Source organism: Aythya fuligula, chromosome 1 (genome assembly GCF_009819795.1).
Source record: "Aythya fuligula isolate bAytFul2 chromosome 1, bAytFul2.pri, whole genome shotgun sequence".
Taxonomy (NCBI): Eukaryota; Metazoa; Chordata; class Aves; order Anseriformes; family Anatidae; genus Aythya; species Aythya fuligula.
Genome location: NC_045559.1, coordinates 16,717,124 through 16,734,299, shown reverse-complemented (window position 1 = coordinate 16,734,299; position 17,176 = coordinate 16,717,124). Strand labels below are relative to the sequence as shown.

The 17,176-nt window shown below is 41.0% G+C and overlaps 1 protein-coding gene across 1 annotated transcript in view; it reads right to left on the bottom strand.

Moving 5' to 3' along the window:
• The window catches only part of TBC1D22A (TBC1 domain family member 22A), a 181,688-nt gene extending 167,437 nt beyond the window's left edge, over window positions 1-14,251 (bottom strand). Inside the window, exons 1-4 of the mRNA XM_032185604.1 lie at window positions 14,096-14,251; window positions 10,916-10,972; window positions 9,232-9,572; window positions 8,299-8,478 (exon numbers count right to left, since the gene is read on the bottom strand). Coding sequence (XP_032041495.1) covers window positions 8,299-8,478; window positions 9,232-9,572; window positions 10,916-10,972; window positions 14,096-14,157 — 640 coding nt within the window. The 5' untranslated portion in view covers window positions 14,158-14,251. The remainder of the gene's footprint in view (window positions 1-8,298; window positions 8,479-9,231; window positions 9,573-10,915; window positions 10,973-14,095) is intronic.
• Between the last annotated feature and the right edge of the window lie 2,925 nt (window positions 14,252-17,176).

The window sequence follows — 17,176 nt, the reverse complement described above, 5'->3', positions numbered from 1 at the left end:
TCACTTCCAGAAATTATTTCTTGGTTGAATAATTTCCACCAGGTAAGTATAATCAAAACACAGATGAATACAATCCAAAAAAGAACACCTGAGCTGTATAACAACAACATGCAATTCAGTACCAATTTGTCTTGGGATTATATAAATTAAGTTTCTTTAACTTATATCATGCCAGACAATTGGTATCTCATACTGTATGTTCATCAAGCAATGATAAACATGAAAACTAGAACTAGAGTCTGCACTAGATTAAAATTAGATTGGATACTGAAAAATTTATTTTTGCTTTTCTGTTACCATGTATTCTGATGTCTGGTTGAGCAAAAGATTAATTTAAACAATCCTTGGCCTTACTGTGAGAGCAAAAGAATTAATAACTGTAAAGCCTTCCACTACAATGAAGAACTAATTAAATGTCAGGGCACCTAAAATTTTACAACCATATGTGAGAGAGACAAATGAGATCAATGAAAATATTTATTGATGTTTTCAGATCAATCAAATGGCTGAAGTTATGACCTGCACAGTTGTGAAGGTTATGATGCAGCTGTGTATGGCTTCTCTCCCTGCACCAGCGCATCCTGAAGTAAAAATTATGATGCTCTTCACTTTTTGCTGCTTAGACATAAAAGGGGTGATTCTCACACTACATTTAGCACCAGTGTGACCTCACGTTGAATATTGTGTGCAGTTCTGGGCTCAACAATACAAAAGGGATATTAAGGTATTGGAATGCATCCAGAGCAGGGCAACAGAACTGGTAAAAAGGCCAAAAGGCATGTCCTGTGAGAAGCTAAGAACACTTTGGTTGTCTAGTCTGGAGAAAAGAAGGTTAAGAAGCAATCTCATTGCCCTCTACAACTTCTAGAGGAGGTGAGGTGGAAAGGGAGGCGGTTGTCTCATGTTCTATCACTTGTCATCTGAGAGAAGAGACCACCGCTCCCATTGCTACTTCTTTTCAGGTAATTGCAGAGAGCGATGAGGTCTCCCCTTGGCCTCCTCCAGACTAAACAACCCCATCTCCCTCAGTCACTCCTCGTATGTCTTGTTTTCTAGTCCCTTTGCCAGCTTCCTTGCTCTCTTGCACACACTTGAGCAACTCAATGCCCTTCTTACAGGGAGGGGCCCAAACCTGGGCACACTGCTGGCTCCCAGTTTGTTTCCTGCCCAGTAACTTCCCTGTCACTCCTCCCCAAGCCTATACTGCTCTGTGGGGTTGTCAGGATCCAAATGCAGCAGCCGGCACCCAGCCTTGGTTAGACGCCATACAACAGTATGGACACCATCCATCTAGGCTACCCAGATCCTCCGTAGAGCCTTCTGACCTTCACGTGTATCAACAATCCCACTTAACTTGGTATTGTCTGCAAACTTACTGAGGGTGCACTCGATCCCCTCATCCAGACCACTGACAACATTAAATAACTGGCCCCAACACTGGGCCCTGGTGAATGTCCCCAGTGGCTGGCATCAATGGGACTGAACTCCAGTCACTACAACCCCCTGATCCCAACCAGGCAGTCCCTCAGCCAGCACAATGCACACCTGGCCAAGCCAGGAGCAGCCAGTTTCTCCAGGAGAACACTGTGGGAAATGGTGCGATGCCCCATGCCTGCCAGTGTTCAAAAGGCATTTAGATAACGCTCTTAGCGACACGTTTTAACTTTTGGTCACTGCTGACATAGACAGTTGGACTCCGATCGCTCTGTGTTCCTTCCAATTGAACTGCTCTAATTACATGGAGTGGAGGAAGAAACAATTATTTTAAAATAAATATGGACTTCTCAGATACACTGAGATAGAAATGTTTGCTGTATTTTATTTTGGTGTAAAAATAGAATTTTATTTTGGGTTTAAAGAGAATTAAATAACTGAGAAAAAAAAATAGAGAAAATGAACTCAAATTACAAATGTCATAATGCAAAAGGGTTTTATTCTGGTTTGTTTGCTTGGATAATCTTGGAGGTAGAGTTAAAGGAATGTAAGGAGTTACAACAGTCATGCTGAGGATCTTCCCAATAACACTCTACTATAACCAGCCTATGATAATGCAATTCTTCTAATTTCCCAGGCTTCAGTCTTGACAGATACATTTCAATAAAAGTTTGCTAGCTATACAGCCAAAACAGCAGTGCAAATTACTACTGCTATGATGTTGCAACTTCTGCAACCTCTTTAAAGAAAGAATTTACTTTAAATATCCGTAATAACACTTCCTGGTTTATCTTCTTTGAAAACATAAATTTAATGAATACTCTTCACCTAATTATATGCTATCAACATTATCTGCCTTTTAGGAGTTACAGTCTCAAATTACTAAATTAATTATTTTAATTGATATTTTGAACATTGGGAAATGGAGGCACAGAGACCAGTGAGAAGTGGTGATCCCTGGAGATCAATATTGGGACTGGCGCTGCATAACATCTTTATCAGTGACACGGACAGTAGGATGGAGTGCACCCTTGGCAAGTTTGCTGATGACACCAAGCTGTGTGGTGTGGCCAACATGCAGGAGGGAAGGGATGCCATCCAGAGGGACCTGGACAGGCCTGAGAGGTGGGCCTGTGCTACCTCATGAGGTTCAACAAGGCCAAGTGCAAGGTCCTGCAGCTGTGTTGGCTCAATCCCAAGCACAAATACAGCCTAGGCATAGAATGGATTGAGAGCAGTACGAAGGACATGGTTGATGAGAACATGCACTGGCAATAAGTGCTTGCCATCCAAAAAGCCAACCATCTCCTGGCCTGCATTAATGGAGGCATGACCAGCAGGGCAAGGGAGGTGATTGTCCCCCTCTGCTCTGCTCTCATGAGACCTCACCTGGAGCCCTGCATTCAGCTCTGGGGCCCCCAACACAATAAGAACATGGACATGTTCGAGCAAGTCCCGAGGAGGGCCATGAGGATGATCAGAGGGATAGAGCACCTCTCCTGTGAAGACAGGCTGAGAGGGTTGGTATTGTTCAGCCTGGAGAAAAAAAGGATCCCGAGAGGCCTTCTAGTACCTGAAGGAGGCCTACAGGAAAAGTGGGGAGGGATTCTGTCAAGGATTGTACTGATAGGACAATCAGGTAATGGCTTTAAATTAAAAGAGAGTAGATATGAGGAAGAATTTCTTTCCTGTGAGGGTGGCGAGGCCCTGGCACAGGCTGCCCAGAGAAGCTGTGGATGCCCCATCCCTGGAGGTGCTCAAGGCCAGGCTGGATGGGGCTTTGGGCAGCCTGGGCTGGTGGGAGGTGTCCCTGCCCATGGCAGGGGGGTGGAATTAGAATGATTCGGGTGGGAAGGGACCTTAAAGATCATCTATGATTTATTTAGATACACACACACACCTGAGATCAGAAACATTACAGAAACAGAGGAAAACCAAAAAGGGAATAATTTTTTTTTGCTTTTTTTTTTTTTTTTTTAAATCAAGATTGATCCAATACAGAACAGTAGTTAAAAAAGCCCTAACAGTACAACCCATGACAAGCACACAGGGTGGTGGTACAAGGGGCAGGGGAAGAAGCACACGAGTTCACTGTTCAAACATTGTTTGAACTCACTTTCATCTAATCTACTGTTAAGAAATATGAAAAACATTTAAGTACAGCAATACATTGAGTTGCTTCCACCTGCAAGAACATGTAAGAAAGGGGAAATTTTAACTAACAAGATGAAAGAAAACAACCAAACAGTAATTTGTTGAAATAGTGTTTCATTTGTAATGGCTTTTATGTAGTATTTAGCTCTTGAAACAAACTACAAGTCAAGACATGCTGAAACTATCTACATAAGTAGCGATTATATCTACTCAAATTCTAGATTTATTTAAATACAGACTAAATACGAGTAAAGTAAATTTTGAGTGTGTATGATGGATGGAAAACACGAAATGAAACTATGGAAAAAAAAATAATAACCAAAAGGCTATCTTTTTAAGTTAAATCACTGTGGGCCAAAAATAGCGGCTGTTCATTACAGTCAGCCTTTTAACAAAAATACAAAAACTTATAAGTAAGGCATACAGAGGGTATTTAGTGGAAGACAAGTGGAAGTGGAAGATTAAGTGTAGAAAGAGGTGCATTGGCAGAGATTTTCAACAAAAGACACCTTAGCAGAATAAGACACCTATTAAGAAATGGCATCTTGTTCTTCTGTAAAATAGTAAAAATAATGAAGAAAAGAAGACAACACACAGCTCTCCAGTATAACCAAGATATTAGAGCACAATAGGACATACGGTATTATGGGTAGAGTTCTTAGCTTGCTTAAAAGGGATCATTAATAATCAAAAAGACAATTGTCAGTAACAAAAAAAAAGGTAAAAAATCATATTCCTAATCTGAAAAGTTTGCCATGTCAATAGTTACTATGTAAATGTAATGGCTAATATGCCAATTGAGTATCCTGACAAAAGGAGAAATAAATTTTCCAGAGACAAACTACGAAAAATCCTTTCAGAAACAATTTCAAGAACTTATTTTCAATTTTAATTAGCTGATAACAATAAGTTATTACCTCTAAATTGAAATATCCTACTAAAGAAGTAATCAGAATAAATGCTGATTATTATGTGAAACCGCGAGTTATTAAACCAAGGCATGGAAAATAGGAACACAAAATACTAATCCTGCAGAAAGCAATTAACATAAGAAACCATTTAAGGATATTCAGCACCGATTTCTGTTAGAAGATACTTAATTAAAGAAAATAAAGTTGTTCCAAAGCCTACTGATAAAGTACTGACCTTTGTTTTTCTGTGTGTTTTTTAATTCTTGATTCTTAGTTGCAAATGCAAGCATGTTTAGCAGATAAGCTGCCTAACACAGGAATACCTTTCAGCGATAACAGTTTGACAAGATAGATGTGACTAACAGCATGTCAAATGAAGCTGGGGTTGGGACAAGTTTTCTTCCTTTTATACTATATATCCACAAACTGGAAGAAGAATATACACAGATGTGATCAACTACACATGATTTAACACTGCAGGAGGCAAGAAAATTGAGAAACTTCTTAACCTCCCTATGCTGCTTTGTTAGCAGGCCCCTCCACTCCCATTAAAGCAACAGTTTGAAAGATTCTGAAAACCAGGAGCCCATCTTCAGTCATTAAAGCAAGGCCCACTCCAAGGAAAGGCAAGGCTTGACATGAAGTGCACCTACCTCAGGCCAACTACAAGGAAGAACAAGCACGGGTAGATTACACAAAACTAGCGTGAGTTGTTCTCTCTCAATGACCTGGCCTGCAGTACCATGTCTGGGAGGCTACACAGACACATTGACCCTACAATTTATTCTATAGCTGTGTGCCAAGCACAGCTGTGTTGCCATCTCCAGCCCGATCCTGCTTCCTGAGTTTGCACACAGTATAACTCAGAAACAAATATACACATATATATAACTAATTGACAGGGGTTTGTCCTCAAGGTGTTCTCCAACCAGAACTGCTTCTTACAGCAGGCCTCTTCTAGCAGCCCTTCTTGCTGCAGCATGATCCAGCTTGTTTAGCAGCTTTCATTTCATAATTTTTAACTTTATGAGATTAGCTAGCCATTCTTTGCATTATATTAATACCTGGAGGTGTGTTGTCATGCTTCTCTCTTGCAGCACAAATCACATACCTAATATCATTTCTATAGGAATTGTTTGTATTTTTTTTGTTGCTGTTTTGCTTCATATATATAGCTAACTACTCCTAACATCAAATTCAAAATTATACTTTCCCCATTCTTATTAGAGGCAATAACACCAAAGCAATAGTCAAATAACAAGTGCCAAGTGGAAAAAAGGCATATTATATTGTTTGCATCTATTTGTCACATAAACAACAAAGATACTTGCCAGACTTACAAGAGAAGTGGGTTAGGAGGACTTACGAGAAGACTCGGTACAACTACAAGGGCAATCATAAGTTACAAGAGTGAGTCTATTAATTCAGCTGTACAAAACATTAGAAATGAGTTAAAGACACTTCGGGCCAAGAAAACAGCCTCTTTGTTCACAAATAAGAGTTAAGTAATCTAAAAGAATTAATTCAGTGAATTCTTTTGCATCCTGAGAATTCGGGGGGAGGGGAGCGGGGGAAGGTCCTTCCTTTCCCAGCTTGTGTTCATTATTTCCTCTCATATCAGATTGTGCCTTGTGAAACTATTTGTACATGGTAATTATCTGCTGTATAAAACTGTACACAGAAACTTTGAGAACAGCTCTGTCATCATCTATTTATGGAATAACTATCGGAGTATTCAATTTCTGACTACAATACTTCTGGTATGTTATTTTTCCTCACTGGGTAACATGATAGCGCTGATGGAACCTATTTCTACAACTTGAAAACCAAGCTGTGGATCAAATCCTGACTCCAAAATCCACTACTGGACTTCAGCTAAAATAATCTTCACTTCCGAATGTATATGTATAATTCATGCTTCTGAGAACTCTTGAGTTTTATGGTGAGAGAAAATACACTTTCACAACCTCTAGTTGACATACATGACAAACATTGCTTTTTACATTCTCTCTCTAAGATAATTATTATTCAAGTGTGAATGAAAGGATTTAAATTACTAATTTTGTGTTACTTTGTGTTCATAGTCTGTGTTGACTTCTCACATTATGATGAGGAAAAAAGCCTCCAGTTGAAAATGCACAATGACATTGTTTCAGTCCAGAGATTATCTTTTTTGTATCACTCTGAAAAGAGCTGTCACAATCTCTCTCAACAACATGCAAAACTTACCCAGAAAACAACATCAGAGATACTTTGTTGCTCCTATTACTACTACTGCTGTGTCCAAGCAAAGCCAACCCTACTATAAGATGCAGAAATGAGTAGAAATTTTTGCTGAAATGTCACCCTGATGACTGACCACTAATTCAGCCCATCAGGATAAACAAGCACCCCTCTCCACTCACATGTGAAAGAGAATGAGCCAGCTGCAACATTCTGAAAACAACAATTGTTTTCACAACACCGAGTACACTCTCACCATACTCACAGTGCCTGTACTCCTAGTAAGGGATGATATTTTCCTTTAGTCCCAAAATATTTTACTTTAATACCTAGATTCCATTTAATGGGGAAGTATTCCCATCAAGTAAGGCAGCAAAAGTGAAACGGGTAGGTTTAAATTAAACCTTGTCTTCCCTCCGATTTTGTAACCCTTTGTAAACAAGGTTTCTACCATCACAATACTCTTTAGAAATAGTTTGTGTCAGTCACAATCACATAAAACATAACATCAGCCAGATCAAAAGGAAGAAAAAGTGATATTTGATTATCATTTGCAAGCTTATGCAAAGTATGCAATTTATTTCAACACCTCAGAGTTCACAGCTGCATTGCATAAGAATGTGATACAACTCACTGAAGTGTTAAGTCTGGTCTAGTTAGCGTTGTTTCCATAGTTCTGCTTTGCTAGCATCAATCTCACAATAAGACAAATCACAGAATGGAAAAAAAGCCACAATTTGGGCTATTTTATATTGTTACACTGAAGAAGTCTCATGACAGAGGAAAGGGAAGTCTTCATGCAAGAACTGCAAACGCATGGTTTCTATGTCCTTCTGTAAGTTTCCTGAAGATATCTTCCAGAGTTGTCTAACTCAAAGACATTTTATTTATTGTTTTGACATAAACTCCTACACCAAAGTGCCTGGCCAAGTTCTCCAAACACAGTACACTCTTTCTACTTGCTCAGATTTTCATTTGGGATGCAAAGCCATTTGATTCTATGATTCTCTCTCAGCACTTCCACTTACTCATCAGCCGCTAAAACGTAGTGCACAAAGGCAACAGTCACGTTATATGACAACACATTCGTTTGTTTTCACATTAACATGTTGTCAGCATTCACAGATGAGACACAGAACTACTGTATCAGTCTGAACATAATGAATGCTTGCTGAGTAGACAAGCAGTAACACTCCTATTCATAAACATTTTTTCACATTCATATTTTTAAGCATAAGAATCGTTCCTATACTACATTCTGTTTTTTTAATCAGGCTTCAATACTAAACACAAGTAATTATACTTCATGGTTTGTTTTTTTTCCCTGAAATTTGTCCAGTAAGAAGAAATAATGTGAAACAGAACAAGAAGCCACCTAACATGCATGTAACTTGCATATTACAAGCATGATTCCTACAACCATTCAATAATATTTTATCCTTCTTTTGCAAGATCAATTCTAAACGCTGAAAGAACTAGATCCAAACCATCAGGAAAAATAGTACAACAATCACAGAAGTTTTATAGTTTACTAGTGATTTAGAAGGAATTCATAGCTTAAACAAGAAATACTCACCAAGATTTGTGTTGGGTCCAGCAAGTAGCTGCTTAAATTTGTCTAATCGGGATGCTTCTCTTTCAGTTAATGCAGGAGTAACTGAGGTACTGAAGTCTGCCACTCCACTCACCATGGGAGGTGTGGAAGTTTGTGGAAGAGACTGAGATCTCTGCATGGAAGAATTTTCACTGGCATTATCTGAAGGGAAAAAGAAGCATAATAGTTAGCCTTAGATACCAAAACAACTACTAATAACTTGAATTGAACTTCTAAATTTCAAATCAAGTTCTGTTTGGGGGAAATATAAACTCAAGCATAACACAATTTTGAACTTCAAATTACTTGGATTTCACAGGAGAACTATTCCTCTTCCAAGCAGTGTTTCACAATTCAAACACATCAATTAGAGATCGCACTAACGGCAAAGCTAATTTATTGCTAACATCTCTGTGCTATTGAAAGTTGTTTCTGTCTCTCTCACCGTTCTAAAAAAATAAACTGGGAAATCATTGCAATTGGTTACTTTAAAATTAATTAAAACACAGAACAGATTACATAAGGACAAACATTCCAACTATATGAATAGTTTTTCAATATATTTTATACAGTGGCATTTTAGTAACAATTTTTCTACAATAGTACAAATTGTAATTGCATACATCTTGGTACAGTTCAGTGTTAAGATACATTCAATAGTGCAACTTCCTCCAAAACTTGAAGACTTATTGAGTCTGAAAACAATGGAAATTAGTTATTCTTTCCTCATCTATGCATTTCTCACACACATGCCTTATGGTTTAGCATGGAGTCCAGTGTTTCCCTCAAATCAATTAATATCACTTAATAACATTTACCTGCAGTAAAGGTTGGGAAGGGGTTAATGCCCTAAAAAGTACATTTTATAGCTTTCCTCACTCTATTTTCAACATTTCTATTCATTTCTTAACATACCTGATGAACTCGAAGTATGACCTTCACTGACTGATTTAACAAGCCTATTATCACCACACGCAATTGAAGTCAGCTCTGCAGATTCTACTTGTTTTTCTTCCTGTTGGTGTTCTTCCTGAAATTTATGCTGTTCTTGTAACTTGCTGTGATTCTGAATTACTTTGTGAGCTGTTTCCATGACCACTTCTGTATTTAGGTTTTCAGCAGCTATTGCTAAGAGTTCATCATCATCATCCCCAAGATCCCAAGCATCACTTGTGTTACTTTCAAACTCCTGGAAGGTGCTGACTTTCTTTAGTTTCACTGGAGTTGTAGGTGGTTTTGATCCTGGCTTTACCAAGCTGTTAAAAACAAGTAAACAATGTTTAGAGAACTAGCAATGGAATAGGCAACGCATGACGGATAGGGGAAAAAAAAATAAAACAAAAACACAGAAGTCTGTGCTTGACAGCATAACACTATATACATAGCAAGTATTTATCTCCTTCCCTTCACGTTGCTGTTACATCCAACCCTGACAGAATACAGCAGAATACTCTTGAGAACAAAGTCAGGTAACAACCTGACTCTTCCTGGCTTTGAATGCAAACTGGACAAATCCTTCCTTCCCTTGTCTTCAAAATAAATAAATAAATAAATAAATAAATAAATCTCACAGTCAAGTAAGGGGAATACTATTGGAATCCTTTAGGAGATTGGACACGTTACAGTTCTCTTGCTTTGTGAACTCCTACAGAGGTTTCAGGCCTTTCCATGCAATTGCTGCATAATGACACAGCAGCGGTAATCAAGTCATCAGGCCTAGTCCCAAGCCATCACATGCAATCACACAGCATAATCACTGTCATAAACAAATCAAGTCTCACCTTAAAACTCATTACAACTATCGTTCCTCCCCAATCAGGCACTCCAGCATGAATTTGCTTCAGAACTTTGCTCTTCTGGCAGTCAGGATAACTCCTCCAGTTACCAGTCTGAGCATGCCCTATCAGCTCCTAACCTTTTGTCCCTCTGCCAACACACACTACAAGGCAGACGAACCAAGTGTCACTCCCTAGCTTGGCACTTGTCCTCATTCCCTGTAACACAGAGCAGTCACGTCAGATTTCAGCTAAAGAAGGCATCAAGTCAGCTTCCCCACTCTCAAAAATAAAAAAGCAGAAGCTGTCAGGATGCAATAATGTATTTTGCTAAACACCTCAACCATAAGGACATGAAGACAGATGTTTGCACTAGTTTGGGGTTATTAGCATGGAATTTATTTGGTTACTAATGATGTTTCATATTTCTGCCACGTTTATGAACATCATATTCTGCTATCCAGTAATCATGATCTAAGTCAATAAACTTTAGATCACTGTAAATCTCTGTCGTCTTCTCACTCACAAGTAAAATGTCCACCTTTGCCTCAAATTAATCTACACCATAATCTGATTCTATTCTTTTACAGATGGATGCACACACAAAAAATAGGCAGTCTATCAACAGAAAGATGCATACAGGAAAGCCACTTACACCCGTAAGCATCAGGAAGTCACAAAAGAGAAGTCAGAACAGAGAAGTCAAGATTATGACAACAATTGAAAAAGGAAGATTAACGTCTTCTGACAAAAAGAAGAAAAGGAGGAGAGAAGACAGACGAGATCCAAACCACCTTGAATATTTGAGTACTAGGTTAACTTACGTTCCATGCAGCAGTGGATCAAAAGGCGGATGCTGAGCTCCGTACACATGTTGGATACTACAGGAGAAGAGAGAGAGCGTGTAATAAGTAATCACTAATGAAGACAACTGAAATGTTCCAGCAGTTTTCAACTTCAAAGGATCCCCTAACCAACTAAAAACAATGAAGCTGAAATTGAAGCACGTACTAAGAAATTACTCAATAAAAATCTTAGATATGCCAAACAGAATCACTTTTTTAAGGCCTAGAGTAGCTTACATTCATTTATTGTTTTCTCCAGGAAATAAAATAAGAAAAGGTAGCTCCATAATAAGATGAATCTAAAGCAGTGTAGGTTTTCTCTTTTCTGAGTTATCACTTCTTCATTTATCTCTTGCCAAAAATAAAACAAAAACTCTCAAAGAACTGTCTGTAAAGATTTCATCCTCTCTGGGTACTTGTGGCCCAAAAACCAACCAGTCAATTCTTAACAGTCACTAAAGCAAAAGGCTGAACAATTTAAAGGAAAAAAAGCACGTGAAAGATGCCCTGTTAGAGAACGTAAGAGCAGTAAAAACAAATGCTTTGAAATAAAGCTTCCAAAGACAGACTTTTTTCCTACTACAACATCTAATAATACAAAATAGCGTATTACCCTGAGTAATAAAACTCTACAAACTACAAGTTCATTTCCTCCCAGATTTCAGCTACAAAATTATTTCGTAAGTCAAAAAGCTCCATGGAAATCCCAGCAAAATTTACATGCAGCCTCATACTGAAAATTATTACTGAAAAACTCTGATTGTAAGAGAAGCAAATCATATGCAACAGTAACACCTCTCTAAATCCGCACTGAAAACCACATTACAGGAGGCAAATGTGCCCTCCTGACAAATCAAAATCAATCCCAAGACCATAAATATAAATACGTCCAACCTTCATAAATTTGAGGTAGAACCACACCAAAAAGACTGCAGTCATAACAAATTACAGGAGACTTGGATTTATACTAAAGAGGCCATACTGACAGCTGGGAAATTAACCCTAGAGATGTCTGAGGGTGGTGCTTTATACACTCTTGAATTTTTTACGTAATTCCACACAATCCAAAAAGTCAACCCAGCACCAGGCTTCCCACACAGCTGTATGCTGTGCGCTCTGAACTACCTCTCCTGCTTTACACAAGGGTCAGGCTGTGCAATCGAGGAGAGTCAAACATGTTTTAGCCCCGCAAGAACTTTATGAAATTACAGAACAAGAAGTTCAGAGAGACAAGAACAGTCAGACCAGAACAGTCCATTTACAACTAGAGAAACAAAACCACCACCAGTTAGAGCTTATGGATAACTGAGAATGGAAGAAATTAAAGGATGAGCAGGATTATTTCCTATAGCATTCAAGTAAAGGTAGCTTTATTGTTTACATAATTTACCTGAGAACCAAGAATACATCTCATCTGTACAAAAAAGGATGTAAGAAACTGAATTACCCAACTCTGAGAATAGTTTAGGGATGGAAGCAGAGAACATAACTGTAAGTGTCAGAACACTTGATGTCATTTGGGGGATATATTCCCTGGAAAATTTTGAATGTGAGAGTACGTTTGTAGCTCTCAGCTATAGGACAACTGGTTCTGCTCTTCACACTTCAGAAGCAAAGTTGACAAAAACAATATTTTGAATACTATGCAGGAAAACATACTCTATAGCTTTATAGCCATGTTTTAGTCTCAAGGCACAACTATTTAAATTCATAAAGAAAATAGGAACCCGTCAATTCACTGTATGATGCCTCGATCACTGAGTAAATAGAGTTTGCAAATTTGTAACAGTATTCAACAACTTCAAATTCAGACCACTAAAAAATAGCTTTCTTTTTGTAAAAACACTAATCATCCTCACGATTTTCCAAGTTTGCACGTCTTCACTAAAGGAGAAAACCTTTTCATTTAAGAAAACTTTTTCAATGTGCTTTATTAATATTCATTAATAAAAAATAGAACATGGCCAGAAGCTGGGAATCATTAAAGTCCCCTTTCGTCTCTTTGAAATTTCACAGTATTTGGCTAAAAACCGAAGAAGTAAAAGTTTCCCATCCACCGCCCAAACAGCTGACCGTACAGAACTGCAGAAGAGCTGCTGTTTTAGCAGCAAAAAAAAAAAAAAAAAAGAGACTTTTTACATCTACTTTCTAACTACACTCCTTTTTCTTTTTTATCCCCATCACTCCTTAGTTGCTTACGAAGAATCTTTTCAGAAGCATTCAGTGGCAGGGCTAACTCAGCTACCCCTTATCTATCCACTACCAACTTTTTGACCCAAGTTACAACCACCACTTGCTGAGACAACCTTTGTTTCTTATTCAGAACCTTTTTGGAGGTGTTTGGCAAGGCTAACTCAGGTGTTTGGCAAGACTAATCCTGACAAGACTAAGTCAGCTACTCCTTATTGACCCACGATCAACTTTTTGACGCAACTAATAGAATCTTCATGGTGGGAAAAAGCCCTCCAAGACCACCTGGTCCAACCAGCCCCCTACCACCAGCGTCACCACTAACCCATGTCCCCAAGCACCACGTCCAACCTCTCTTTGAGCACCCCCAGGGACGGTGACTCCACCACCTCCCTGGGCAACCCGTCCCAGTGCCTGACTGCTCTTTCTGAGCAGAAATGGCTCCTCATTGCCAGCCTGAACCTCCCCTGGCACAACTTGAGGCCATTCCCTCTCTCTGGTCCTGTCACCAGTTCCCTGTGAGCAGAGGCCGACCCCCAGCTCCCCACACCTTCCTTTCAGGCAGCTGCAGAGAGCAATAAGGTCTGCCCTGAGCCCCCTATTCCCCAGACCCACACCCCCATCTCGCTGTGCCAACCCGCAGCCTCCCAAGCAGCGCAACCTGACGCTGAAACCCTTCAGGCCCTGAGCTGACCCCAGACGAGCAGCAGAGGGGCGGGGAGGCCCCGCACCGAGTTGTCAGCCAGGACAGCGACAGGGGGCAAGGCCAGCACAGCGGGGGCAGTGACAGGCTGGAAACAGGTCCCGGCAGCGAGGCCGGGGCAGGGGCCGGCAGCGAGGCGGGCCCAGGCTCCCGCCGCCCCCCCGGGCAGCCCCGGGCGGCTCCGGCCCCGCGGGAGGCGGCGGCGGCGCTGGGACGGCCCCGAGGAGCCCCCGCCCGCCGGCCCCGGGCTCGCCGCCGCCCCTCACCTGCCCGGCACCTTGGCGCCGCTCCGCTTCCAGAACTGCTTCCTGCCGCCGTCGCTCGCCATGGCGGCCGTCACCTCATCCCCCCGCCCCGCGGCGCCGCGGCCCCGGCCCAGCCTTCACGGCTCACTCCCCGCCATTGCTTCCCCCCGGGACGGCACTGAGCGCTGCCATCTTGGCACCGGTAAACAAGCCCGCTCCTCATTCGCCCCACGAGGCGGCCCGGCGGCTCCTGCCAACCAGAAGTGAGAGTACTGCCGGGTGGCTCGCAGAGGGCCAATGGCAGCCAGGGAGCGCCGGGGAGGGCGCTCGGGGCAGAGTCCGGAATGGCGGCGGCGGGGCGGGGCGGGGCCGGCGGGGTGGGCAGGGGGCGGTGGGGCGCGGCCTCCGAGCTGCAGGTGGAGGTGGCCCTGACGGGACGGGGAGGCTTAGACATGTGCAGCGGCCTCTTGTGAATCACAAAACAATTAAAGTTTGAAAAGTCCTCCCAGATCACCTTGTTCAACCACCCCCCTACCACCAATGCCACCACTAACCCATGTCCCCAAGCACCACGTCCAACCTCTCCTTGAACACCCCCAGGGACGGTGACTCCACCACCTCCCTGGGCACCCCGTCCCAGTGCCTGGCCGCTCTTTCTGACAGAAATGTCTCCTCATTTCCAACCTGAACCTCCCCTGGCACAACTTGAGGCCATTCCCTCTGGTCCTGTCACCAGTTCCCTGTGAGCAGAGGCCGACCCCCAGCTCCACACAGCTTCCTTTCAGGTAGCTGCAGAGAGCAATAAGGTCTGCCCTGAGCCTCCTCCAGACCAAACACCCCCAGTGCCCTCAGCTGCTCCTCACAGGACTTGTGCTCCAGAAAAACAGACTGTCCATAGGACACCCATCCCACAGCACTACCCCACAGAGCTGCGACAGGCAGACCCCAGTGGGATCAGCCTAGAAATCTAGGCTGAGGCAGCTGCACCAGGGAGCCATTTGCTTCAATTCCCATCCTGTCTAAATCCCTTGCAGACCTTGTGTTGAGGTATATTATGATAGCCTGTAATGGTATTGCGACCTCCATATGGGTCCTGTGTATGATCAATGGCCTGAACTATTTCTATAAAGACTGCTCTTCATGGTATTCTGAGCAAGGCACTTTCAGGCTTTAGTCCTTTTTCATAAAGCCAATATAGACAGAGAGTAGTTCAGAATATTCTTGATGAAGAAATGCAAAACCTGACATGTCAACAGAAGGAGACGTTGAAGATAAAAGGACAAATTTCAATCAAATTACATCTAATGTTTTAAATAAATTGGATTATCTTTTTTCTTCTGTTATATAATTGCTAAATACTGTTATTTACCTATCTTATCTTTTTGTGGGTTAAGCAGGCACAGTTGTAATCTTTCTCAACCTTAAATTTCCCTTAAAGACTAGGCTTCATATCGTATCCACTTTGTTGGTTTGTTTATTTTTTTGTTTTTCTCAGCAATTCTGATCCAAAGATGCCTCATTTCTGCAAACAGAATGGATATGTTTCTATGCTAGTCTCTGGAGCCTGGGTCCTGAGAAAACAGTGCTGATTACAGATCTTTTTCTCTGCATCCTAATGCAAGGCTAATTTAATATGTCAATGTCCCTGCAGTGAACATTCTGGCATAACTCAAAAATGGCATGTAGTACAACACCTGACTTGTAACTCAGCATTTGTTCTTTGGTGTGTATTTCAAATGCAAGTGATTTATTAGAAGTACAAAATATTGAAGTTTTCTGCCTACTTTGGGACTTACCTTCTAAGAACTAACCATCGTTGCTTAGCAGATCATGCAAGGTCAGGGTCTAGCAGTGCAAGCTGCTTGTCATGGAAATTTCGATGCTACTTATCGACAAATATGCTATGGGTATCCTTTTCTCTGCTAGTGTCCTATGAATGAGATCCCTCTTAAAGATTATGGGCCTGTAAGCATTTTGTAATGCTTTGTGACCTTGAGTATCAGCAGTTTTAATACAATACACAGGAAGCATAGTGTAATATGAACTATGTCTATTAGCTAAAGTGAAAATGACACCTGCAAGGTCATGAGTGGAACTTTGCTTGGTCTAAAATAGATTAAGTTTACATTAGACCCATCGTTGTCAGAATACAAAAATGAGATACTTTTGCTTGTGACAGTCAAAAACGTGATAAATCCATAATAAATGTATTCTGTCATAAGCAGTAATGCAGTTTCTGAAGCTGTATTTCTGCTCTTTTTACATGTTCGTTGTTGATATTTGTCGGAGGAAAACTTAATTATTTTTAGCCTAGGTAGCCTAGGCCATCTGTAATCTTTGTAAAACTTGGCCTGAATCCTGAAGCAAAGCCACTTAACTTTTATGTCAGTCTGGTGCAACCATGTGGAACTTCTGGTTCATTTTAGAAGTGAAGGTTTTATTGAATTACGTAATAAAGTCAGTACAAAGTTAACTGCATTATTTCATTTTCATTACATTCAGTATATGTTACGTTGTGCTTAAATTTCCAGTGCAGTGGAAAGTTCTACATTGGAAACAACTGTTGCATTAATTGTTCCAACTAACACTCCAGATAGTCAGGATGTGCAAAGGGAGCTACGTGTGTACTGTGAAGAATAGGGAGAACACGTTGACACAATCTTTGTCAGCATTACTGTGGGAAGCAGCTGCCAGCATAGACCCATGGGCTGAGGTCATCCACAGTTGGACGGGGCCCTCTCTGTTTTTGACTTTCAAGAGGACAAGGACACTGTTTTCATTCATTTTCTATTCACTTTTGTATTTTGTTCATTGTTCTGTTTTGTTTTATCCCAAACACAGACCTGTGCTGCTAGGGAGATGGGAAGGATTTGGAAGGAAGAGTCTTTCAAGACCCCATCAGGTAATTTATGTACAATCCCTTATGCCTGTCACTTAAGATGATCTGGCTACGAAGAGCCTGTCCCTGTAAAGGACTTACAAAACAGTGTGCTGTATTGTCAAAATAAGATAATTTCACAACTATGGAGTACTTGGAAAGAGAAGGTGGTGTGAATATGTATTTTAGCAGTGTTCCTGCTTTAGTTTTTTTGGTACCAGAAA